Raw genomic sequence first — 26,379 nt, forward strand, 5'->3', positions numbered from 1 at the left:
GGACTCAACTGCTGAGGTCATTAGTCCCCTAGAACTTAGAACTAGTTAAACCTAACTAACCTAAGGACATCACAAACATCCATGCCCGAGGCAGGATTCGAACCTGCGACCGTAGCGGTCTTGCGGTTCCAGACTGCAGCGCCTTTAACCGCACGGCCACTTCGGCCGGCAAACCGGCAATGCCCAATCCGCAACCTGGTCAGAAGGACCTCTTCTCGCCAAGATGGTCGGGAGGAGGTTGTCCAAGCTGTTGGGAACGGTTTTACTGCCCGGAGCTTGTTTTCTTGAAGTGAGGACCAAGTATCCCACCACAAGGACACAAGCCTCTTACAAACAACCCCACTAACGTCAGATGACGGGACACAATGGGAGGCTGGCCGAGGCAGGAGGACTGCAGCCTTGGCTGCAGCATCAGCAGCCTCATTCCCAGGCACTCCTACATGGCCGGGAACCCACAGAAAGCTGACAGGAGAGCCACCCTCAGCGAAAGAATGGAGGGACTGCTGGATCCATTGCACCAAGGGATGGACCGGATATGGAGCTCCGAGGCTCTGAAGAGCACTGAGTGAATCAGAGCAGTGTACATACGATGAATGGCGGTGGCGGCAGGCATACTGAATGGCCTGATGGAGAGCAAAAAGCTCGGCCATAAAGCTGGAACACTGGTCGAGGAGCCGGTATTTAAAGGTGACGGCCCCAACGACAAAGGCACAGCCGACACCATCGTCAGTTTTGGAGCCATCAGTGCAAATAAAGGTGTGACTGGCAAGTTGCGCAGGAAGTTCGACAAACCATGAGCAATACACTGCAGCCGGAGTACCCTCCTTCGGGAGCAAGCTGAGGTCGAGATAAACATCAACTGGAGCCTGGAGCCAAGGTGGTGTCGGGCTCTCACCCTCTCTGAAGGTGGTAGAGAGGGCAAAATCCAATTGTCGAAGCAGGCGACGAAAGCGGACTCCAGGGGGCAGCAGGGCAGACACATACAACCCATACTGACGGTCGAGAGAATCGGCGAAGAAGGACTGATAAGAGGGGTGGTCGGGCACTGACAACAGCCGGCAGGCATACCGACAAAGCAGTTCGTTGCGCCGGTAGGTCAATGGTAATTCGGCAGCTTCAGCATAAAGACTCTCGACGGAAGTAGTGTAGAAAGCTCCGGTCGCAAGACGTAACCCCCTATGGTGGATGGAGTTGAGACGGCGTAAGAGGGATGGCCGAGTAGACGAGGCTCCCATAATCCAGCTTTGATCGGACTATGGACCGATACAAGCAAAGCAGGACAGTGCGATCCGCTCCCCAAGATGAACCACTAAGAACTCTGAGGACATTAGGGGAACATGTACAACGGGCAGCCAAATAAGAGACATGCGGAGACCAACAAAGTTTCCTGTCCACTATGAGCCCTAGAAACTTAGTTGTTTCCACGAATGGGAGAACAACGGGACCGAGATGTAAGGATGGCGGAAGGAACACTTTATATCACCAAAAGTTGATGCAAACCGTCTTCTCTTCAGAGAATCGGAAGCCATTTGCCACACTCCATGAGTATAGGCTGTCTAGACAACGCTGAAGGCAGCGCTCCAGGAGGCATGTTCGCTGGGCACTGCAGTAGATCGCGAAGTCATCGACAAAAAGAGAGCCTGAGACATTAGGTGGAATGCAATCCATAATTGGATTGATCGCTATGGCAAAAAGGGCTATGCTCAAGACGGAGCCCTGAGGCACTCTGTTCTCCTGGAGGAAGATGTCTGACAGTACGGAACCCACACGTACCCTAAACTGTCGATCTGTTAAAAAGGAATCAATAAAAAGGGGCAGGCGACCGCGTAGGCCCCACCTGTGCATAGTGCGGAGGATACCTCCTCTCCAACAGGTATCATAAGCCTTCTCCAAGTCGAAGAACACAGCGACCGTTTGGCGCTTTCGCAAAAAGTTGTTCATGATGAATGTCGACAAAGTCACAAGGTGGTCAACAGCGGAGCGGCGGCGACGAAAGCCGCATTGAACGTTGGTAAGTAGCCGTCGAGATTCAAGAATCCAAACTAACCGAGCGTTAACCATGCGCTCCATCACCTTACAGACACAGCTTGTAAGAGAAATGGGGCGGTAACTAGAAGGAAGGCGTCTATCCTTCCCAGGTTTGGGTATAGGAACAACGACGGCGTCACGCCAACACATGGGGACTTGACCTTCGGTCCAGATGCGATTGTAGGTACGAAGAAGGAAGCTTTTGCCTGCCAGAGAAAGGTGTGGCAGCATCTGAACGTGAATGTATCTGGCCCCAGAGCAGAGGACTGGGACAGTGCAAGTGCACGTTTGAGTTCCCGCATAGTAAAGGGGGCATTATAATTTTCCAGATTCAGTGAGTGGAAGGAAGGTCGCCGAGCCTCTTCTGCCTCTTTCCTGGAAAGGAAGGCAGGGTGGTAATGGGTGGAGCTTGAAACCTCCGCGAAAAAGCGGCCGAAGGCGTTGGAGATATCCATAGGATCAACAAGGACCTCATCACCTGAAGTCAGGCCAGGTACCGAGGAGTGGGCCTTAATGCCCGACAGCCACCCCAGACGACAGAAGAGGGAGTAAAACTGTTAAAGGAGCTGGTGAAAGAGGCCCAACAAGCTTTTTTGCTGTCTTTGATGACTCTACGGTATTGCGCTCGGAGTCGTTTGTATCCAATACAATTCGCCAACGTAGGATGGCGGCAAAAGGTGCGTAAAGCACGTCGTCGAGCACGGATAGCGTCTCGACAAGCCTCATTCCACCAGGGGACGGAAACGCGATGTGAAGAAGAGGCAGTACGAGAAATGGAACGTTCAGCAGCATTGATGATAACAGCCGTGAGGTATTCGACCTGACTGTCACAACTGAGAAAATCTTGGTCCGGAAAGGTCGCCAGGGAGGAGTAAAGTCCCCAGTCAGCTTTCGGTATGTTCCAGCTCGAAGGACGTGGGGATGGGGTGTGGTGCAGGAGACGAACAACACAGGGGAAGTGGTCGCTCGAATAGGTGTCAGAAAGGACATAACCACTTGAACCGACGGGCAAGAGTGGTAGAACAGATCGAGAGGTCCAAGTGGCAGTAGGTATGAGTAGAGTCCGAGAGGAAAGTCGGGGCGCCAGTATTGAGGCAGACAAGATTGAGATGGTTGAAGACATCCGCCAAGAGGGAGCCTCTCTGACAGGATGCAGAAGAGCCCCAAAGGGGATGATGGGCATTGAAGTCGCCAAACAATAAAAACGGCGGAGGAAGCTGAACAATCAGGTGCATCATGTCAGCCCGACTAACTGCGGATGATGATGGAGTGTAGACAGTGCAAACAGAAAAAGTAGAGGCAGAAAGAGTAATACGGACAGCTATTACTTGGAGTGGGGCGGTCAATGGGAGGGGATGGTAATAGACATCGAACGAGCAACATGACCCCACCATGAGCTGGAATACTGTCCACAGGGGAGGAGGTCAGACCACTCCGAGGTATAGTGGGTAAAAGCAAGACGGTCAGTTGGGCGCAACTTGGTTTCCTGGAGACCAAGGACGAGCGGACAGTGCAGGCGGAGGAGCAGTTGTAATTCCTCCCGATTAGATTGAATACCTCTTATGTTCCAATGTAACAAAGCCATCGCTAGTCAGAAAAGAGGTGGAACGAAACGGGTGAAGAGGTGGTCACCTTGACGGCCACGGAGGGCCAGGTGTCGAGGGAACAACGCTACAACCGGCGGGAGGCGGATCCTGTTCCATCGAGTCGTCGCCAGCGGCGGCCGCTTTCCCAGGTTGCGTAGGAGGGGCAGCATCATTCGCCGACGAGAGGCCAGCTGAGCACCTGGCAGCAGAGCGTCCCGGCGAAACTGAGGACAGCCGGGAGCAGCGACTCATGGATGGAGCGTGAGACGAAACGCGCCGGGGTGGAGAGGGGGATAAAGATTTCTTCTTGGAGGCCTTCTTGGAAGTCTGATGAGGCACAGGGATGGTGGGCTGGACCCGAAGAAGGTCCTCACGCGCGGGGTCCGTGTTGGAATGCCGGACCTCGGAAGCCGGGGTCCGGAACGTTTCCCCGATGGAAGCCTGAGAAGAGGATCGCTTCTCAGGTGGCGGAGGGGGAGGAGGAGGAAGGGTGGCCCCCGGGGCAGAGGGGGCAGGGGCCGCGAGGGAGGAGGATTTGGAAGGGAGGGATTTGGGAGGCGGAGGCATAGACCCCGGATGGGGTGAGGAGGTGGAGGGGGGACAGGAGAGGGGTGAGGATACTGTGGAAGGAGTGGACACGACTGAGGCAAACGAATTTGTCAACGTCACGGGATGGAGGCGGTCATACTTCTTCCTGGCCTCAGAATAAGAGAGACGATCCAAAGTTTTTAATTCTTGAATCTTCTTCTCCTTCTGATAAGCGGGGCAGTCTAAAGATCTAGGTGAGTGGATGTCAGGACAATTGACGCACCGAGGTGGTGGGGTGCAAGTATGTTCCTCACGAAGAGGACGTCCGCAATCGCCACAAAGGGGCTCAGCCTCACACCGTGACGACATGTGCCCAAAGTGCAAACACCGAAAGCAGCGCATAGGAGGCGGGACGTAAGGTCGCACGTCGCACCGGTAGCACATCACCTTTACCTTCTCCGGGAGAACGTCCCCCTCGAAGGCGAGGACAAAGGCTCCGGTGTCAATGTGACAGTTTTTGGGGCCGCGTTGAACTCGCCGGACGAAATGCACGCCTCGGCGCTCCAGGTTGGCCCTGAGCTCCTCATCAGATTGCAGCAGGAGGTCCCGATGAAAAATAACCCCCTGCGTCCTATTCAGTGCCAGATGCGGGACAATAGACACTGGGATGTCCCTAGTCGGTCGCACGCCTGGAGCGCCGCCGACTGTGTGGCGGAGGCGGTCTTTATAAGAACGGACCCCGAACGCATTTTACTGAGAGCCTCGATTTCCCCGAAGATGTCCTCAATGTGCTGGACAAAGAACATGGGCTTGGAGGTGGCGAACGTCCCCCCATCGGTCCGAGAACAGACTAAAAGTGGGGGAAGTACTTCGCCCCAAGCCGGCGGGCCTGTTCTTCCTCCCAGGGAGTGGCCAAGGGGGAAAGGGCAGGAGAACCAGAACCAGAGACAGTACCTTTGTTTTTAAGACTGCCACAGAGCGACCTGATACATGTTGACGTTTCATCTGCGAAACGTCTGCCCCGATACTTGCCCCCCTTCTAACAGCCGTGTACCGCAAGTCTCTAGAGGAACGGAGGGTTCCAAATGATTGGAAAAGAGCACAGGTAGTCCCAGTCTTCAAGAAGGGTCGTCGAGCAGATGCGCAAAACTATAGACCTATATCTCTGATGTCGATCTGTTGTAGAATTTTAGAACATGTTTTTTGCTCGAGTATCATGTCGTGTTTGGAAACCCAGAATCTACTATGTAGGAATCAACATGGATTCCAGAAACAGCGATCGTGTGAGACCCAACTCGCGTTATTTGTTCATGAGACCCAGAAAATATTAGATACAGGCTCCCAGGTAGATGCTATTTCTCTTGACTTCCGGAAGGCGTTCGATACAGTTCCGCACTGTCGCCTGATAAACAAAGTAAGAGCCTACGGAATATCAGACCAGCTGTGTGGCTGGATTGAAGAGTTTTTAGCAAACAGAACACAGCATGTTGTTATCAATGGAGAGACGTCTACAGACGTTAAGGTAACCTCTGGCGTGCCACAGGGAAGTGTTATGGGACCATTGCTTTTCACAATATATATAAATGACTTAGTAGATAGTGTCGGAAGTTCCATGCGGCTTTTCGCGGATGATGCTGTAGTATACAGAGAAGTTGCAGCATTAGAAAATTGTAGCGAAATGCAGGAAGATCTGCAGCGGATAGGCACTTGGTGCAGGGAGTGGCAACTGTCCCTTAACATAGACAAATGTAATGTATTGCGAATTCATAGAAAGAAGGATCCTTTATTGTATGATTATATGATAGCGGAACAAACACTGGTAGCAGTTACTTCTGTAAAATATCTGGGAGTATGCGTGCGGAACGATTTGAAGTGGAATGATCATATAAAATTAATTGTTGGTAAGGCGGGTACCAGGTTGAGATTCATTGGGAGAGTGCTTAGAAAATGTAGTCCATCAACAAAGGAGGTGGCTTACAAAACACTCGTTCGACCTATACTTGAGTATTGCTCATCAGTGTGGGATCCGTACCAGATCGGGTTGACGGAGGAGATAGAGAAGATCCAAAGAAGAGCGGCGCGTTTCGTCACAGGGTTATTTGGTAACCGTGATAGCGTTACGGAGATGTTTAATAAACTCAAGTGGCAGACTCTGCAAGAAAGGCGCTCTGCATCGCGGTGTAGCTTGCTCGCCAGGTTTCGAGAGGGTGCGTTTCTGGATGAGGTATCGAGTATATTGCTTCCCCCTACTTATACCTCCCGAGGAGATCACGAATGTAAAATTAGAGAGATTAGAGCGCGCACGGAGGCTTTCAGACAGTCGTTCTTCCCGCGAACCATACGCGACTGGAACAGGAAAGGGAGGTAATGACAGTGGCACGTAAAGTGCCCTCCGCCACACATCGTTGGGTGGCTTGCGGAGTATGAATGTAGATGTAGATACCACCCACTCCGACCAGGGGCTCTCCCCACGGGCGCCACCCAGCCTCAGCAAGGGCCACCTGGCAGGATGATCGTTGCCAGGAGTCCTGATGCCCCAAGGAGACGGGCATCTACTCCTTGGCCGACGTGGGGAGGGTGCAGCTCACGTATCGGCAGTACGATCCCTGTGTTGTCAGGGGGCTACAACCTAGAGGGTACATGACGACCCCACCACAACGGGCTGGCTACCGTGCTGGATTTCGGGTGCCATGGAAGGTCCATCATGATCGTAGGTGCAGATGGGGACGCACTTTGGGCGTAACTTGTGCAACCCATCAGGCGTTTAGGCCCAATTTGAGGAATAGTGGGTGTCGTTACAACGCCGTTACAATGCTGAGTGCCAAGGTCTTAGTGCACTGAGGACCAGTGAGACACCACGTAAGGCGTCCTTCCCCAAAAGGCTCGTACTTCTGTAGAATTTTGAAAAATGGAGGTCAAACCCCAAGGGGAACCATCACATGGAAGGCCGAAACGGTTGAAACTCCTTTTAGTCGCCTCTTACGACAGGCAGGAATACCTCAGGCCTATTCTTACCCCGGACCCGCAGGGGGACCGGTCGGGAAAATGAGACAGTAATGCTCAAGGGAACTATGAAAATGGGCTGCGTAACTGGCGAGCAGTGGAGGGACACCAGCCTCCACCAGTACGCTGATCACCGGACTCATCCTAAAAATCCTGTCACTAATCGAACCCCACAGTGGTGCACAGGGTCGAGTAAATGCAATGCTGAAGGTGCTGCCGAACCATAAACCACACTCCTGTAGTCAATACGGGATTGGACAAGGGTTCTGTAGAGCTGCAGCAGCGTAGAGCTATCTGCACACCAATTGGTGTTGCTCAGGTAACGGAGGGCACTGAGGTGCTACCAGCAGTTCTGCTTAAGCTGACGAAGATGAGGGTGCCAAGTCAATCGAGTGTCTAAAACTGTCCTAGGAATTGATATGTCTCCACTACAGTGGGTGGATCGTCATTAAGGTGAAGTGCCAAATGAACAGTAGGACGCCGACAGAAGTGCATAAAACACGACTTTGCGGCTGAAAACTGGAAGCCGTGTGCTAGAGCCCATGACTGCGCCTTGTGGATGGCTCCCTGGAAGTGCCGCTCAGCAACAACAGTACTGGAGCAGCAGTACGAAAGGCAGAAGTCGTCTGCATACACAGAAGGTGAGTCTGGCAACCCGACAGCTAACCATTAATGGCCACTAAAAAGAGAGACACACTCAATACAGAGCCCTGCGAGACTCCAGTCTCCTGGATATGTTTGGCACTATGGGAGTCACCAACTTGGACACGGAAAGTACAGAGCGACAGAAGTTTTGGATCAGGAGTGGTCCCTGGAGCCCCCCCCCCTCCTCCTCCTCATGCAATGTGGCAAGGATATGATGCCATCAAGTCGTGTAGTATGCTTTATCTAAGTAAAAAAAAAAAAAGATGGCAATCAGGTGTTGCCATCTGGAAAAAGTTGTTCGGATGGCAGACTTGATGGACACAAATTTATCAGTGGTAGAGCGACCCTGGCGGAAACTGCCCCGACACGGAGCCAGCAAGCCATGTGACTCAGGACCCAATCCAACTGCCGACACACCATACTTTCCAGCATTTACAAAGAATGTTGTTGAGGTTGATGGGCCGATAGCTATCCACATCAAGCGAGTTTTTACAGAGTTTGAGAACCGGAACAATGATGCTCTCCCGCCATTGCAATGGAAAGACGTCATTGCACCAGATCCGGTTGAAGATGACAAGATGTCGCTTGTAGTCGGATGAGACACATTTAATCATCTGGCTGTGGATGCGATCAGGCCCAGGAGCTGTGTCAGGGCAATGTGCATGGGCACTGAGGAGCTTCCACGCTGTAAATGGGGCGTTATAGGATTCACTGCAGGATGTAGTGAATGAAAGGACGCTCCCTTCCAGCGGCCATTTGAGTGTGCAAAAGGCTGGGGGTTTATTCTCTGACGCAGAGGCTTGAGAAAAGTGCTCAGCAATCAGTTTGCATCAGTACATAACTCGCTATTTATGGTAACACCGGGGGACAGCTGTTGGGGTCCTGGTACCCGAAAGGACGTTTGATCTTTGCCCAGACTTGGGAAGGTGACGTGTGGCACCCAATGGTGTAGACTTATCTCTCCCAACACTACTCCTTCTGTTGTTTGGTAAGGTAGTGGACACTGGCATGGAGCCATTTAAAGACTACGAGGTGCTCCAGGGAAGGGTGCTGCTTATGCCGCTGTAGAGCTTGCCGACGCTCCTCAATTGTTTCAGCGACTTCAGACGACCACAAAGGAACTGCCTTATGCCTCGGGCACCTAAAGAGCGAGGGATTGCATTTTCTGCCACAAAAACAATTGTGCTAGTCACCTGCTCAACCATCACATCGATGTTACCGTGTGAGGGAAATTCAGCGGTGACAGCAGAGGTGAAAGTTATCCAGTCCGCCTTGTTAAAAGCCCATCTGGGCAGCCGTCTGTGTGCCTGACGCTGGGGGCAGTGACAGGAAGATGGGGAATTGGTCACTACCACACAGGGCGTCATGTGCTCTCCAGTGAATAGACGGGAGAAGTCCTGGGCTGCAAATTGACAAATTAATGGCCTAGTAACTGCCATGAGCCACACTGAAATGTATAGCTGCCCCAGTATTTAAGAGGCACCGGTTGAATAGCTACAGAAAAGTTTAGACATCTCTGCCTCAGCCAGTAAGCAAGATAACACCCCACAAGGGGTTACGGACATTAAAATCTCCCAGAAATAGGAAAGGTTTAAGGAGCTGGTCAATCAGCGCAGCTAATACATTCAAGGGTACTGCACCATCTGGAGGAAGATATACATTGCAGACAGTTATTTCCTGCGTTGTCATTCTGACAGCCACAGCTTCAAGAGGGGTTTGAAGGGGCACATGTTCACTACAGACCGAGTTTAGGACATAAACGCAAAATCCACCGGACACTCAATTATAGTCGCTACGGTTCCTGTAATATCCCTTATAGCCGCGGAGGGCAGGGGTCCACTTTGCTGGGAACCAGGTTTCCTGGAGGGCAATGCAGATAGCAGGTGTAAAGCTTAACAGTTGCCATAGCTCATCCAGGTAGTGGAAAAACCCACTGCAATTCCACTGGAGGATAACGTCATAGTGAGACTGGAAAGGCATGGAACATTCACTGTGGCAGTTTACGCCTTAGAGTCACCTGCTGCCACCGACTTATTGCCTGAACAGTCTATATTCACTGTGTCTGCGTCTGGCAAGATCTAGGTCCTCAGCGGACGCCAAAATCTCCACCCATCCTCAGCCGCAGAGCTCGTAGGCAGCAGTGGTGTGGATGCCATCGCAATTTCCTTGGTCTTAGGGGTTTTCCTTTTGGATTTCTCTTGCTGCTCCTTGGGTTTCCCTGTGGGTGTCTTCTTTCCCACTAAAAGAAACCTGGGAAGGGAGTGACAAGGGACCCCTTCCTAGCAAGATACTTACGCTTCTCCAGCTTAGAAGTGGGGACAGATGTCCACGATGGTTGGGGGAGGTGTTGCACCTGGGTTGGCAGAGCTGATGGTGTGAGAACTCTTGTATCGGCAGCGTACGATGATGTCATACGCACAGGATGCAGACATTCAAATTTTCTCTTAGCCTCTTAGTGTAGGTCAGTTGGTCCAGGGTCTTGTACACAATGATTTTCCTTTTTTTCTGGAGAATCCTGCAGTCAGGCGAGCAAGGGGAATGGTGCTCTCTGCAGATGACACAGACGGGAGGCAGCGCACATTGAGTATTTCTGCGATCTTGACATGTGACGCTGGAAGTACAGCAGGAAGACATAAAGCTGAACTTCCAGCACTTAAAGAACCGCATCAGGGGAGGGATATAGGGCTTTACATCACACTGGTAGACCGTCACCTTGACCTTCTTGGGCAATGTATCACCCTCAAAAGCCAAGATGAAGGCACCGGTGGCAACCTGATTATCCTTTGGACCTCGGTGGACATGCCGCACGAAATGTACACCTCGACACTTTAAATTGGCGTGCAGCTCATCGTCGGACTGCAAAAGAAGGTCTATGTGAAATATGATACCCTGGACGATATTTTAGCTCTTATGGGGTGTGATGGTTACGGAAACATCCCCCAGCTTGTCACACGTGAGTAACTCCCATGACTGGGCAGAGGATGCTGTTTTGTTCAAGACTGACCCAGATGTCATTTTGGACAAGCCCTCCACCTTTCGGAACTTGTCCTCTAAATGCTCAACAAAGAACTGAGGCTTCATCATCATGAAAGATTCCCTATCAGCTCTCAAACATACAAGGTAACTGGGCAAATAAGATCTGCTGCCATCCTTAGCCTGACGTTCCTCCCATGGTGTGGCCAGGGAGGGGAAAGATTTGGAGTCGTACTTCTGTGCGTTGAATTAATCTCGTGATCGCTTAAAGACTGCTGGTGTTTCACCACCAGCAAGAGATGATGGACTACGCTTCATTACCTGTCATCCGCCCTGATGCCACCAACTCCGACCAGAAGCCCTCCCCACAGGTGCCACCCAGCCACCTGGCAGGATGGCCACTGCAGGGAGCCCCGATGCCCCACGGGGATGAGCATCTACCCCTTGGCATACGTGGGGAGTTAACTGTGCAGGCATCAGCAGAGCGATCCGTGTGTGGTCGGGAGGCTAAAAACAACAGGGTACATGGCAGCCCCATCACAACAGGTTGGCTACCATGCTGGATATTAGGTGCAGCTACCATGCTGCATATCAGGTGCAAAGAAGTCCATGGTTATCATCGACGCAGAAATAGAAAGTGCATAGTGCATGGTGGAAAACGCACCTAGGAATGTGTACTCACCCAAGAGATGGAGAATGGGCAGGACTGCAATGTGACGACGAGAAAAAGGACTAAAGATCTTAATGCACGCTGGACACAATGCACCTTGTAAGGCGCCCTTCCCCAATTGACTTGCTATTCGGGAAAATTTTTGAAGAATGGAGGTCAAACCCTACAGAGGACCATCACATAAAGGCCGAAACGTGTGAAACTCCTTTTTGTCACCTCGTACGAGACACAGGAATACCTTGGGCCTATTCTAACCCCCAGATCCGCAGGGAGGTGGGGGCGCTTCCATGTGAAGATGTGGACTCTGTCCATAATTTACTGGATATGAACTGCAGATTAAAACAGAGAAAACTGCAGGACTACACGAAACTAAGGAGTTCCGAACTGGATAAGCTGAAAGAAGAGTTTCAAAGGGCACATTAGGAAATGATTGACTAAAACAGGGAAAATGAGTATGTTAGAACACAAATGGGTAGGTTTGTAAGACTAAATAGTGAAGGAAACAGAGGAATAAATAGAAACGCCCATCTTAATAGAAATCTTAGGATATCACAGGAGATGATGAATTTAATTCTTGAAAGAAGAAAATGTAAAAATGCAGAAAATGTTGCAGTCAAAAGGGATTACAGAAGTCTACAAAGGAATACTGATAAAGTACTAAACGGCTAAATAGGAATGGCTACAGGATATACGCAAGTCTATAGAAGCCTGTATACTACGGAAAAGGTAGATACTGCTTACAGGAAAATTAGACACACTTGGAGAAGAAAAATCAGCTGTACAAATGTCAAGCACTCAGTTGGAAACCAGTACTACACAAAGAAGGTAAAATTTAAATGTGGAACAAGTTTATAAAGGGACTATACGAGAGAATTAACTTAGAGGAAATTGATGAAGGTAAAATATGATATGATGCTACGAGAAGAAGTTGACAGAACACTTAACGATGTAAACTGAAATGAGACTCCTGGAGTAGACAATATTCCCTCAGATCTACTGATATCCTTAAGAGAGAGAACAATGAAAAACCTATAGTACAAGATATATGGAACTTGCAAAATACCCTCAGTCTTTTAGAAAACCACAATAATTCTATTTCCAATGGCAGCATGTGTTGATGAACATCATTATCACTGAAATACCAGATCCATAAGTTATTGGTTGGAAAATACTGACAAATTATTTACAGAAGAATAGAAAAACTGATAGAGGCTTGTCTCCAAGAAGATTAGTTTGGATTCCAGATAAATGGAGGGACACACAGAAAAATACTGTGCCTATGAATTACCTTAGAAGATAAAGAAAGGCAGACCTATAGTAACTGCATCTGTAGACTTAGAGAATGCTTTCACCAATGTTTACTGGAATACACTCTTTGAAATTCTAAAGGTAGCAGGGATAAAATACAAGGAGCAAAATGTTTTACACAGCTTGGGCAGAAAGCTGGCTGCAGTTGTAAGATTCAAATATGAAAAGGAGGCCGTGGTTGAGGAGACAGTGAGACAGCATTGTAGCCTATTCCCAATATTATTGTATCTTGACACTGAGCAAGTAATAAAGGAAACCAAAGAAAAATATGAGGAGGAATGAAAGTTCATGATGAATAAATAAAAATTACTGAGGTTTGCTGATGACACTGTAATTGTTTCAGAGACAGCAAAGAGTTTGGAAAAACAGTTGAAAATAGTGGACAGTGTCTTGAAAAGGGGATATAAATGAACATCAACCAAAAAGGTTACTCTCCAAGTTGAGTACAAATTTGAATGCTTAATTCACAGTTGAAACATTCGGAACATGTGTATAACTCAGGAAGAGTTAAACTGGTACTCAATGAAATATAACGTGGAAAAAACAAAACTATATAAAAATTCATGTGTCAAAAGAATCAACAACACAAAAGAACATAAAACATTATGAAACTCAACACCCCTGGCAGTTGGAGGAAAGCTGCTTGACAGCTGCAACTGATTTGTTAAAACACATGCACACCACTGTACACAATAACATTGCCGGTTGGCACAAACTACACTACAGTACTATCAAATGATCCCATCATTTAGTCAAGTTGTGCCATAAATTTCTTTTCTCTCCAATTCAATTCAGTACCTCCTCATTAGTTGTGTGATCTACCCACTTTATCTTCAGTATTCTCATATATCACCAATTTCAGAAGTGTCAATTTTCTTCTTGTCTGAAACTGTTTATTGTCCACAATTCACTTTGTACAAGACCACACTCCAGACAAATACCTTCCAAAAATACTTCCTAATGCTTAAATCTACATCCTATGTTAAACTTCTCTTTATCAGGAATGCTTTTCCGACCTACATCTTATCTCTACTTCAGCCATTATCAGTTTTTTACTTTCCAAATATCAAACTCGTCTACTACTTTCAGTGTCAATCTAATACTCTAAGCAATGCCCATTGTAATTTAACTGCATTCCATTACCTTTGTTTTACTTTTGCTAATGTTCACCTTTTAATCTCTGTTCAGGACACTTAATTCTTTCCAACTGCTCTTCCCATATCCTTTGCTATCTCTGACAGAATTACAAACTATTAATTCCTTTTCCAAATGTCTCCTCGGTTTCCTTCACAGCTTGTTCAATGTAGACACTGAACAACTCTGGAGACAGGCTACAGCTCTGTTTCATTCCCTTCTCAAGTACTGCTTCCCTTTCTTGTCCGTTTCATAAAATCAGTCTGGTCTCTGTGTAAGCTATGAATAAGCCTATTTTCCCTGTATTTTTCCCTGCCATCTTCAAAATTTCAAAGATTCTATTCCAGTTAACAGTGTCAAAAACCTTCTCTGAATCTACAAATGCTATAGCATAGGTTTGCCTTTCATTAGCCTGCCTTTTAAATCACCATGACTTGGCTTGGTAGTATTCAAAAGTCTGCACCTGCCTCCTTTAGGATTGCAATTAATATATTCTTCTTGAAATCTGAGGCATTTCACCCCTCCCATATTTTCACACCAGGTGGAATCATTCCGTACTGTCAAATTCTTCTTTCAGTATCACATATCTCAATTTACTTCCTCTTTCCTTTATTTGCTTAGTACTGCCTTGCCATCTGAGCTGTCGAGATTCACACAGCTCCTTTTTGTAAAGGCCTCTAACTTTCCTGTAGGCAGTATATCTTTCCCCTGGCTATACCTGCCTTTATAGACCTGCATCTGTCCTCTAGCCATCCTGCTCTGCCATTTAGGACTTCCCATCAATCTCATTTTTAGACATCTTTATTCCCTTTCTTTATATTTTCTCCTTTCATCAATTAAATTCAATATCTCTAAGTGTACTGGATTTTAACTATGCCTTGTCTTTTTACCATTTTAATCCTCTGTTGCCTCCTGTGTATCATCCCTCAAACTTACCCATTCCTTTTTATTTTATTCCTTCCCTGCTTCAGTACAATGTTGCCTGATGTTGCATCAAACTCAATGAAATCAAGTTCTTTCATCTTATCCAGGTCCTGTCTCTTACCTTTTTGCAATTTCTTCAGTTTTAGTCTGCAGTTGGTAACCAACAAATTATGGTCAGAGTCCACAATTGTCCCTGGAAATGACTAATAATTTAACATCTGTAAGCATAGGTTTTTGCAGCAATTGTAACTGTCAAAATTCTTCAGGACTGTTGATTGCATTGTCAATACATAAGATTGTCCAACATTTTGCCCACTATTGTAAGTAGCCTTCTTCAGGGCTATGTGCTGAATTGGCTGTCAGAATTCGATTGACAATTTAATACCTGGTTTTTAAATTGCTGTCTTGCCATTATACAGGTTGTTACTTTCAACTTCAGACAAATACTCCAACAGCATTGTACGAAAAAATCTGTAGGTGAAAAGTTTAACATTAATAAATGGGACATACGTCAGTATTACAACTTGCCATCTCCTAACTACTCCCTGAGTGGGTGGTGTCAACTTTTGTCAAATGGGAACCACCTCTACACAAGTTTGGTTCAGTATTCGGATACTATGCCAAAAAATGCCTATGTTTACTAAAACCATTGTTTCCCATTTGTGGTGGATGGCACTATTATTGGCAAATATCAAGTGTGCCCGTTTCTGCAATTTAGTACCAACAAATTTGTCATGATGTAGATGTAAACCTTTGAGTTGTAATGGTTGATATTGATGTTCAGACATTACTTGAGTGTGCAAATGTGATTGTATAGTACCAACAATATGGCTAGACATTGATGTTTTTTTGGCAAATAAGCTACTTGTATGGTAACATAGAATCTTTTGGCATAGAATCCAAATATTAAACAACAATGGGGACGTTGTTTCCCATTTGAAAATATGAAGTTGACCCTGCGCACACTGGGGGAGGGAGGGGGGGAGGGGCAGTAAGACACAGCCACTTTTATCACAAACAGATGTCCCCTTTACTAATACTAGCTTTTCACGTATAACACATTTTGGTACAATATTGTTGGAGATAATTCTCTCAAGTGAAACAAATGTGTATAGTGGCAAGGTAGCTATTTAAAAACCAGATATCATTTTCGAAAGATTTAGTTGTCTCAAGTTAAAACAAACATCCTGTATAATCAGAAACCTGCTAATGCCTCAGGTACCTTCTTTCACAATTGTTAAATCAAGTGTTGGTCACGACTACATTATGCTCTGTGTAACATTCTACTATTTTTGCTACTCTTCCTTTGCGCACTATCAAATTCAAGTCACACACAAATAAATTTTCGTCTTTAACTATGTGAATATTTTCCTTCCTCTCCCATCATAAATTCTTTCAACCTCTTTATCTGGGCAGCTACATGGTATTTTTAGCTTTCACTTCTGTGGCGGGTGTTGGCATTTTGTATATCTTTGCTACGACAACGTGTTCACTATGCTCTTAGTAGTAGCTTCCCAGTGTTTCTATTTTATTATTCTTCATGAGACTCCTACTGAATTAAACCTATTTGATTTTGTGTCTATTACTTTCTAATGAATAAATGAAAAGCACCAGTTTGCTTTTGTTCTACAGTATTACTTTTATTGTGTTAAAAGTAATACTGTAGAACAAAAGCTAACTGATGCTTTTCATTTATTATAATGTTGTTCTACAAAGAAACGATGGAAGACTCTGTTAACACTTTCTACTGACCTGATCAGTAGTCCTTTTCTTCCTGCCACCAATTCCCACTACATCAGACTTCAACCTATCCAATTCCTTGTTAAATTCTATTACCCACCTACCCAATTACGGGAGATAATATTCCACATCTCAATCTATAATGGCAGTTTCGTTTTTTCTTGATGACAACCTCGTGAGTTGACCCTACCCAGAGTTCCAAATGAAGGACTATTTTACCTCCAGAACATATTACCCAGGAGGATGATATCACAGCTGCATGCCCTTGGGGGAAAAACAAGGCATTTAGTTTCCCCTTTTTTCAGCAATTTGCTGTGTCAGCACAGCATGGCTATGTTGGCAAATAGTAATAAGTTTTATCAGTCAACCATCTACACTTTTGGCCGGGTGACAACTGAAATAGCTGCTCTCTCTTCTCAATAACTATTGGTTATTCTTTACTCTCCACAAATACACTTTTGCTGTGGCTGCATTTACATTACTGCTACCTGTAGCATATAGGAACCAAGCCATTCCACATCAGCAAGATCAATGGCTGAAGTTAAAAATATGAGCTATGGACTGACTGACAAACACATTGAGAGCGTGTATACGAATATGAAGAAAGGCTGGATTCAACTGTACAAAGTAAATAAAATAGAAGAAATTGCTTGGCCCAAGAGTTTCATGAGCTGGTATCAACAGCTGACCTTCCAAACACATGTGAACACTAACTTACCAAAAGCTATAGCTTTTTAACTAACATCCCATGTCACATAATGTTGTGAGCTATTCATTCTGATTTCGCAGAAGACTCAATATGCAACCCAGATGATGTAGGCCTAGGTGGTTCTTAGAATGCTGCAGTGAACTCTACAATTGGCATAATCTGTATTACTTCAGGCAGGGGGGGGTTATCTTCATAGTCTCAGATGTTATTGAATTTAGCATATGTTAAAATTCTGGCGTAAGTAAGAAACACACATTTTTTGTTTTCCCCAAAAAAAATTCCCACCGTGTGCCCTGAGATACTGGCCTCCAAAGATGACACTGAAGCACCATTTTGAAGATGCAAATTTCTGAAGAATTTTTAAAATGCTGTATCTCTGGAACAGTTATAGATAATAAATGAAAAGCACCAGTTTGGTTTTGTTCTACAATACTACTTTTGTTGTTAACCGGTTTTCAGCTTACAAGGCCATCTTCAGGCATTTACTGAGTATTGTCACTAAAGAAGTTCTAAATATTTCATTAAAGTTTTTTATTTGAAAGACAATTGCTTTATGGTTAAAATGGTATCCTCCATTCCGACATATCTGTCAAAGCTTTTACTGTCTCCTTTTGAATTTTCTTTATAATTTAGGGGAAAATTTTTTTCCAAAAAATGCCAATCCAGAAAAGTTAGATTTTTTCCTGTTGTTTAGTACCATGTAGTACTGTATCCTCTGTAATAGAGAGCTTCCACTTTTAAGTGGGACAGGTTATTTTTCTTCGCTGAAGTTCTTTCTTACTAATTTCTTTGTTACGATGATTATTTTTATTGTCTGTTGCAGTTACTTCTAGTCACTTTCTTTGTTGCAGTTATTTCGTTGCAAATATTTCGTACATTCTGTTGTAGCTTGTCAGTTTCTTTGTCATGGTTGTTCATTGCAGGTGTCTGTATTGTAGTCGTTCAGTGCTAATTTGTTTACTGAAGAGGCTTATAAGAAATCTGAGACCATCCAGTGAGTTCTGTGTTTTTGTGAGGAATTTACCAGTTGACATAGTGCAATGTGTTTTGTGAAAAGGACTGTTTGAAATGTCTCCTGACTGGGGCCACAAAAGAGTGAAGTGTGCTGACTATTTGCATATCCATAAAAGAGTGATATATGAGACAAACAAAAATACAGACTTTGTTCAGGGTGGGAATAAGTATTCTCATTTGAAGACTGTTTCAAAGTGAAAATGTTTCCAGTGACGACTTTTTGTAATTAAATGTTTTGACAGAATAACAATGATAGTATCTTAATAAAGTGAAGCCTCCCACGGTGCAGATGATGCAGGTTTTCCATCAGGAAAAATTAAATACCTTGAATCAGTCAACTACAGAGGTGGGCGTTACTCCTGTTAAGAAACCGTGGTCCGTGGAAGTCGATTCATAATCTCTATACACGAAGAAAGTGCAGAGAAATTACGAAAGCTATGGATGAATACACTACAGCAAAACTGTGCACTCTCTTCAAAGTAGAAATTCCATCTTCAGAAGAAAATGAACCAAAGCACTCTTGCACCTCTAACCAGGAATTTTTCACAAATATCAAGTCAGCTGTTGAATACTGTGCATCCTATAGTGAAAAGGTGCAAGTTTTAACTATTATTCCAGAGACATTTTCAAAGAAAACAATTCTGAACCACATTCCATCAGTATCAAAGTACATGGTAGACAAATCAAGAAATGTGAGGTCTGTAGAAGCAGTCTTTCCAAGACCAGATCCCTATTATGGTCATTCTGTAGAAGTAGCTCAAATTCAAATAGTGTAGTCATTTTATCTGGAAGATATATGGGACTGTTCTCACCAGAATGCCAACAAAAAAAGACACTATAACTAACAGCTGAAGGTCAGAAAAGATAACTCTGCAGAAATTACATATGCAACATGGGAGGAAAACAAACAGTTAAGAAAACTGTTGCCTTTGGCAGTTTCATTGATGAACTGGGTAAATGGTCAGTGAAAGCAGTAACACACCAGCATCTGAAGAAATTGCGACAGCAACACATTTCAGATGTTTAGTGCTTCACTGTGATTTTGCTGAGAAGTGGTCTGTAATCCTACCACAAGAAGTACGAGGGTATCATTGGAGTAATGACCAAGTTTCAATTTTTACAGGAGTGACTTATTTTCAAAACAAGATCACAAGTGTTAGAAGTGATGACACAGGGCAGGACTCAGCACATGCTTTGCTAGCGATGCGCAAAATTCTTAAACTACAAACAGGGGCACAGAAAAATCATTGTTTCTGATGGTATTCTTAGTCATTTTAAAAATCATTACCAGCTGCTTGAATTGAGTAAGTCGCTTGTGCCAACTGAGTACACGGTGCTACTGGTCACAGGAAGGAGCCTTGTGATGGTGCAGGAGGCATGCAGAAGCACCATGCAACAAAACAATCTTTCCAGACCAAATACAGCTGCAATTCAGAATGCTGAGGAATTTTCAAGAGTCGTGAAATCTTACATATCCACAGCCTTCATTCTCTTGTCCAAAGAGGAAATTAAGAATTCCGTGAGCAGAAAAAAGAAGAATGGTCCAAACAAACTACTCCTGTGAAAGGAATTTAGAAGACTTTTTGGATTCAAAATGATGGGCAAACTCATATTGCACACACTTCAAAGAGCAAGAAAGTAGAAATTTTGTTCGTTCGGCCAACATCTCAGAAACAGCAGTACAATATTCAGATTCACAACCTGAGAAGGGGGATGTTTGTGGCGCATGTGTATGACTATGTCTGGTGGATTGCAGAGATTATAGACACCAGTTATGAGTTAAACGAAATTGTAGTGAACTTTATTCTACCACATGGACCAGCTGCTGGATACAGGTTTCCAGCTGAAGGACAGCAACAAAACCATCAGTGCTCACTTCCTGTTCACAATGGTTTGAAGATTGCAAGTACTTCAATTCCTATTGGTTCAACAGGAAGGCAGCACTCTATATCAAAGCAGTGGAACACCTTTTTAGTTCACTGACTGGCTAATGCTAAAAAAAAAGATTGCACAGAAGTTGTATAAACTGAAACCATCTTCGAACCTTTCACATACATTTTGGGACCATTTAAAATGCCTCAGAAATGAGTCTCTCACTCATCTTAAAAAATTAAAATTATGTTAAATATGGCTAGGTTTTGATTTTTATGAGCCTGTTATGTGATAATGTGGCAATAAAACATGTTTTATGTACAGCAAAAATTTGAATTGTTTATAAAACCTGTTTAACCTAAAAGTGGAAGCTCTCCTTTTCAGAAAATTTAGAACTATATGGCACTGACATTTAAAAAAAAAAAAGTAAAGAAAAAATTTATATACTTGCATTTTTGAAATTTTTTTTCCATAAATTATAACAAATGTTCAGAAAAACTATAGTAAGAACTTTGACAGATAAGTCCAAATGAAGGATTTCTTTGTAATCATAAAGCAATTATCTTTCAAATAAAAACAACAAAATATGTAGAACCATTACAGGGATCCATCATTTTAACATTTTTTCCAAAATTAGCGTCTTTAAAATGGGATGCACAGTGTCATCTTTGGAGGAATAACATCCGAGAATATGAAGGTACGAGTTTTTCCTAGTGTGCCTGAATTGATATGGGACTATATCATAAATTAATTTTCGAACATGTTTTACAGCACCATCGTAAATATAAAAATTATTTTTGACAGTGATCCAATTATCATCCCAACTTTCAGGATATGTTTGACTTTTGAGAATTTATTTTTAAAATATTTTATCAAAATCCATACTATTTATGAATAGTACATGCATACTTCATTTTAAATGAATTCAAAATGTTCAGGTTTAAAACCATACTGTCATTTGTTGATCTGACATGGAATGACCCTTCTGCTAGTATGATATGAAGTTTAATAACGCACCAAGTAGTTTTGTAAGTTAATTAAAAAAAACTGCATGGAGCCCACTCTATTGTCAGTATTATTAATTTTCCAAGAAAATCTACTTGAGCATACTTGTCCATTTCGTTGCTCAGTTGTATCCACCCACATGCAACCTTTCTGTATCTGTGTTCGAATGATGTTCAGAAACCCATTACATTCGCAGGATGTGAAACTTGCAGTTCTAAAAATACCGTAAGTTCATTGATTTTAAGTTTAGCCATAAAATATTTTGATGTCAAATTCATTGTAACTTCTATACATTTTGCAAATTTAGGCTCAAAATTAACTTCTTTTAAAGTGATCGCCTGAAATCTGAGTTAAGCAACAACCTCCCTATGACTGACCCCCCCCCCCATTTAAAAGTTTTCTGTTGGCTGCATGGCAAGCAGTAATATTCTTTAAATGTGCATTTCTTATTTTTAAGTCATACAGATGACAATCTCTGTGATACAATTCAATGCAGGCAACTGAAAACTCAGCAATATGTTAAATAGCAACTGTTCAATAACTGATGCAATGAATGCCAGAACGGCACACTCAGATTTAACACGCCTAGAGTAAGGACAAATTGTTTACAACAGTTAACAATGTATAGTCTAATTTTTTCCATTTCCATATCTGTACAGACTTTCTTGCAAATAAGTTCTAGAACATATGACTGAGCAAATGAATGAGCATGTACAATAAGATAATATTCGTAAGATGTAGGCCTATTGATAACAGTCCAACCAATGGAGAACAAAACCATTGGTTCTACTAAAGTCTAATTGAGTTAAAAAAAATAAAACCTACGTTAATTTTACTGAAAATACAGAAAGAGTAAGCCAATACTACACACTGCCACGAACAAAATAAGAATAAACCATTTTAATGTTTGGTTTTTGTAACAAATTGCAGAAACTATGGACAAGAACCCAGTATATAAATTCTTTGATTGGTGCATTGGCAAAACAAAATTGTCAGAAGCAAATTGTACGAAAGAGAGTTTTATTTCTGATCAAAGAAAAACCTACTGTGATCTAAGAAACAAAGTAAGTGAGCATTGTTATATTCTAAAACATGGATACAATTAAGTGTTAGAACTGTGGCCTTTTGTGGTAAACAGTTCATTCGGTGAACATAAGTTACAAATTTTGCACACTGCGGTGATCAATTTTATGGCGTTTAACAATTGCGTACCGGTTGTATACCATGATTTAAAACAAAAACCTGTTTGTGTCAATAATATCACTACAGAAGCATCATAGAGCAGTGTACAATAATGCTCATCACGACAGCTTACGCAGTACAGAACTATAGACTACTTTGGGAACAATGAATATAAATTTGCTACATAACACAAAGATAATTGGAAAAAATATCGAGACGTCAAAGTTAAAAAGAAGGGAGTGGGGTATTTGATAAAAGAATCCCCACACATGATCGCCAGATTCGAGTTACAGTGCCACTACGCGTGACAGAAAGTCTTTTTACCTCAATCATTACTAGCCACTATGACAAAGTGAGGGTATGAATTCATAAACGACCATCGATTACACGTAACACTACAGCGTTAATAATATACCAATGAGACAGATAGTTAAAAGCAGTCAAAAGTACAGTACTACAAAAGATAGTAGTTATTACTCACATTTACTTAACGCTACGTCACTTATTCTCACGCCCATCGACAAAAACTGCTCTCTTAAACCCTCTTTACTAAACATTTCGAACAACCATTGGAACAGCAAAACGAAATATTGGCGCGCTTCTATGCATTCTTCATTTGTCATTGGCCATTCCTGACCAAAGCTTTTACGCTTCGAAGTACTATTTGTTCCTGAAAGATGTTCTGAAGCCGGCAACACAGTTAGTGGCATATTGCAGTTATGATTTAGCAGCATGTGCGAATTCCAAGTTTTTAGTGGCGCAACTTAACAGACGGAACTATTGTCACGCCACATAAAGCTCAACTTCGTAGCAATTCGTTGCGCCACTTTCCTTCCACCGACACTCCCTGGTGGCAGTATTTCGAAAGACGAGGATTCTATCGCAGTAATCGTGGAGTAATTGCTGCTGTACTCCATTCGATTTCAGTGTTTTCGTTTTACAACTGAAAAAAGTAAAACAGAGATCGACAGGTAAGCTTTCACAGCTTCTGGAATAGAAAGAACGGCAACCTATATTTGATTTTCTGCAGGAGTGTGTGTGTATGTGGGGGGGGGGGGGGGGGGATTTCCAAACCAATGACATATTCCACAATCTTAAAAGATTTTTGAACGAATTAATCAGTAAACTTAATATATGTAATCAAAAAAAAGAGACTCGTACAAGTTTCATGATTTGTGAGACCAAGCAATCTATAAATCGTGGATTATATTCAGAAAATAGCTCCGGAATGGGATGTGGTAGTTGTTAAACTAAAGATTAGTTATTCAAAATGTCTGTATCAACAAATACAGTAAGACTCTAAAATCTTGGAAGAATGGCGTGTCTCCATATGATATTTACATATCAGCTCTTGGTTAGTTTGCAATTGCTGACAGCATTTTCGTCTCTGTTGTTCCTTTTACAAATGTGTTTATGGCTCCTGACTTATCCCTGTGCGAAATCTATTTTCGAATCTAATATTTGAGTTTCGTCTTCCTTGTATTTAACTATTGTCACAGCTCTAATGCTATAACCTGCACTATAACATTCATATCAGCCCATGTGATTTTAGTTGACGCCATATTGAAAATTGTACAACTACGTAGAATTTGTGGCGACCTGTGTGAACGGTAGCTCACGATGTCACGACAGACAGTCACAAGGTGTGGCGCCACATTAGATGCTTGGGTGAACCCTGCTTAAAGCCAGGTACCCACCGACACGAAAAATTGCACAAGCATCTCCAGATACGTTCATCGCCCATTGTCACGCCCATTGTCAGCAGAGGATAGGTGATGTCTCTCTTTAGACTCAAATTACGTCTTTACAATATACCGGATGATCATAATTAAATTTCACTATTTAACACATTATAACGCGCAAACTAATTACTGCACGAGTACCAAACTTGGTAGCATTAATATCAAGGACGTGGAAAAGAGAAATAATGCAGAATCAATTCAACTGAAACACTTTTAATTTGGTGCTATGGTGTAGCATACCATTACTCCTACAAAAGGGGTTCAATATGGCGCCCATCAGTGTCCAGAAGAGTCTGAAAGCACAGGATTGCATTCTGCGCAGCAAAACGTAGCATGTCTGTAGGTATGCTGGCTACCTCTCTTGATATGCTGTGCTTCAGACCAGTACATGTGTGAATGTTCCCCTGCTAAGCCCTGTCCTTCAAGTAGTCCCACAACCAGAAATCACAGAGAATAAGATCACATGATAGTGCTGGCCATGCTATTGGAAATGATCGGCTGATAATTCGATCGTTTCCAAATGTGTTTCAGAGAAGTAGGTGAACTTCACGAGTGAAGGGTGGTAGGACAACATCTTGCATGAAAACTGTTGAGTTCAATGTGTCTCTCTCTGTAGGGCAGGTATGACATGCTGACGAAGCATATCACAGTAATGCTAGCCTGTCACACTGCACGCCTTTGGTCATTTAGTGACAACCTGTTCAAAAAGAATGGCTCAGTGATGAACATAGCTATGAAACCACACCATACAGTGACACATTCACCATAAGAGAAACTTGATATGCAGTTAATGGACGTGAAGATCCCCCCCCCCCACTCTGTGTTTTCACCTCACATATCAGAGAAAAATGAGCTTTATCTGTCCATAGGTTTGTCCAGGGTCAGCCCTCATCAACTTCAATCCTTGTGAGAAAATGGAGAGCAAAGTCAACAAGTCGTTGTATGTCCTGTGGTGCAAGCTGCTGTACAATACGGATCTTGTACAGAAACCATTTGAGAATGGTTCAAAGCACCTTCCATACAGTGGACCACGGGATGTTCAACTGTTGTGACAGCATGTGCAGTGCCTGACTGTTGGGAATTGTGTGCAGCATTGTCTGTCATAGCAACAGCGACTTCGTCAACCACCTGTCGTGCAACCAGTCGTCGACCTATTCCTGGAGTGACACCCAGTACTCCAGTTGATTCGAACTTCTTCATTATGCTCCGCAAAGCAGGTGGAGAAAGAGGACCCTTCCATAATCCTTTCAGCCGACGATATTCTGGAAGTGCAGCTGCAGCATTACCATTGTTTTGATAATAGAGCTTCATAAATAATGCCCTCCTCCTTTTGCAAAGCTCATGTTTACACATTAACAAGTGCACTGCAACTAGCCATGTGTATTAGACTATGAACCACGATGGGTGATCATGGCAACTGGTGGCCATAGTGGGATCTGTTTGAAAATAAGCAAGTCGCCAGGTCCAATTCAGTTTTACAGAGGGTATTTTTGCAACATTGGCCCCATCCTTAGTTTGCACTTATTGTAAATCTCTCTCCCAGCGTGAAGTCCCAAGCGACTGGGTGACTCCTGTATATAAGAAAAGTGAAAGAATGGTCCCGCATAATTACAGACCAAAATCCTTAACATTGGTTTGTCGCAGAATTCTTGAACAAATTCTGAGTTCAAATATAATAAATTTCCTTGATACAGAAAAGCTTCTGTCCATATATCAGTACGGTTTTGAAAAGCATAATTAGTGCGAAACTCAGCTTGCACTTTTCTCACATGACATCCAACAAACCATGGACGGAAAGCAACAGTCAGATTCCATATTCCTAGATTTCCAGAAAACGTTTGACACAGTTCTCCACTGCAAACTGTTGAGGAAGGTCCGAACATACTATTTAGGTTTCCAGATATGTGAATGGCTGAAAGACTTTTTAAGTAATAGAACTCAGTACATCGTCATCAATGGTGAATGTTTGTCAGAGACAATGGTATCGTCAGGAGTGCCCCAGGGAAGTGTGATAGGACAGCTCTTATTCTCTGTATACATAAATGATCTGACAGACAGGGTGAGCAGCAATTTACAGCTGTTTGCTGATGATGCTGTGGTGTATGAGAAGGTATCATCATTGAGTGACTGTAGGAATATAAAAGTTTACTTAGACAAGATTTCTAATCGGTGTGACAAACGGCAGCTTGCTCTAAACGCAGAAAACGTAAGTAAGTGCAGCTGCAGCATTACCATTGTTTTGATAATAGAGCTTCATAAACAATGCCCTCCTCCTTTTGCCAAGCTCATGTTGACACATTAACAAGTGCACTGCAA

The 26,379-nt window shown here is 43.7% G+C and overlaps 1 protein-coding gene across 1 annotated transcript in view; it reads right to left on the reverse strand.

Annotated features, from left to right (window-relative positions):
- The window catches only part of LOC126193802 (DNA polymerase alpha subunit B), a 94,344-nt gene extending 71,385 nt beyond the window's left edge, over window positions 1-22,959 (reverse strand). The window contains exon 1 of the mRNA XM_049932715.1: window positions 22,803-22,959. Within this exon, the coding sequence (XP_049788672.1) occupies window positions 22,803-22,944 (142 nt within the window). The 5' untranslated portion in view covers window positions 22,945-22,959. The remainder of the gene's footprint in view (window positions 1-22,802) is intronic.
- Window positions 22,960-26,379: the final 3,420 nt, after the last annotated feature.

Source organism: Schistocerca nitens, chromosome 1 (assembly GCF_023898315.1).
Source record: "Schistocerca nitens isolate TAMUIC-IGC-003100 chromosome 1, iqSchNite1.1, whole genome shotgun sequence".
NCBI classification, from domain to species: Eukaryota; Metazoa; Arthropoda; class Insecta; order Orthoptera; family Acrididae; genus Schistocerca; species Schistocerca nitens.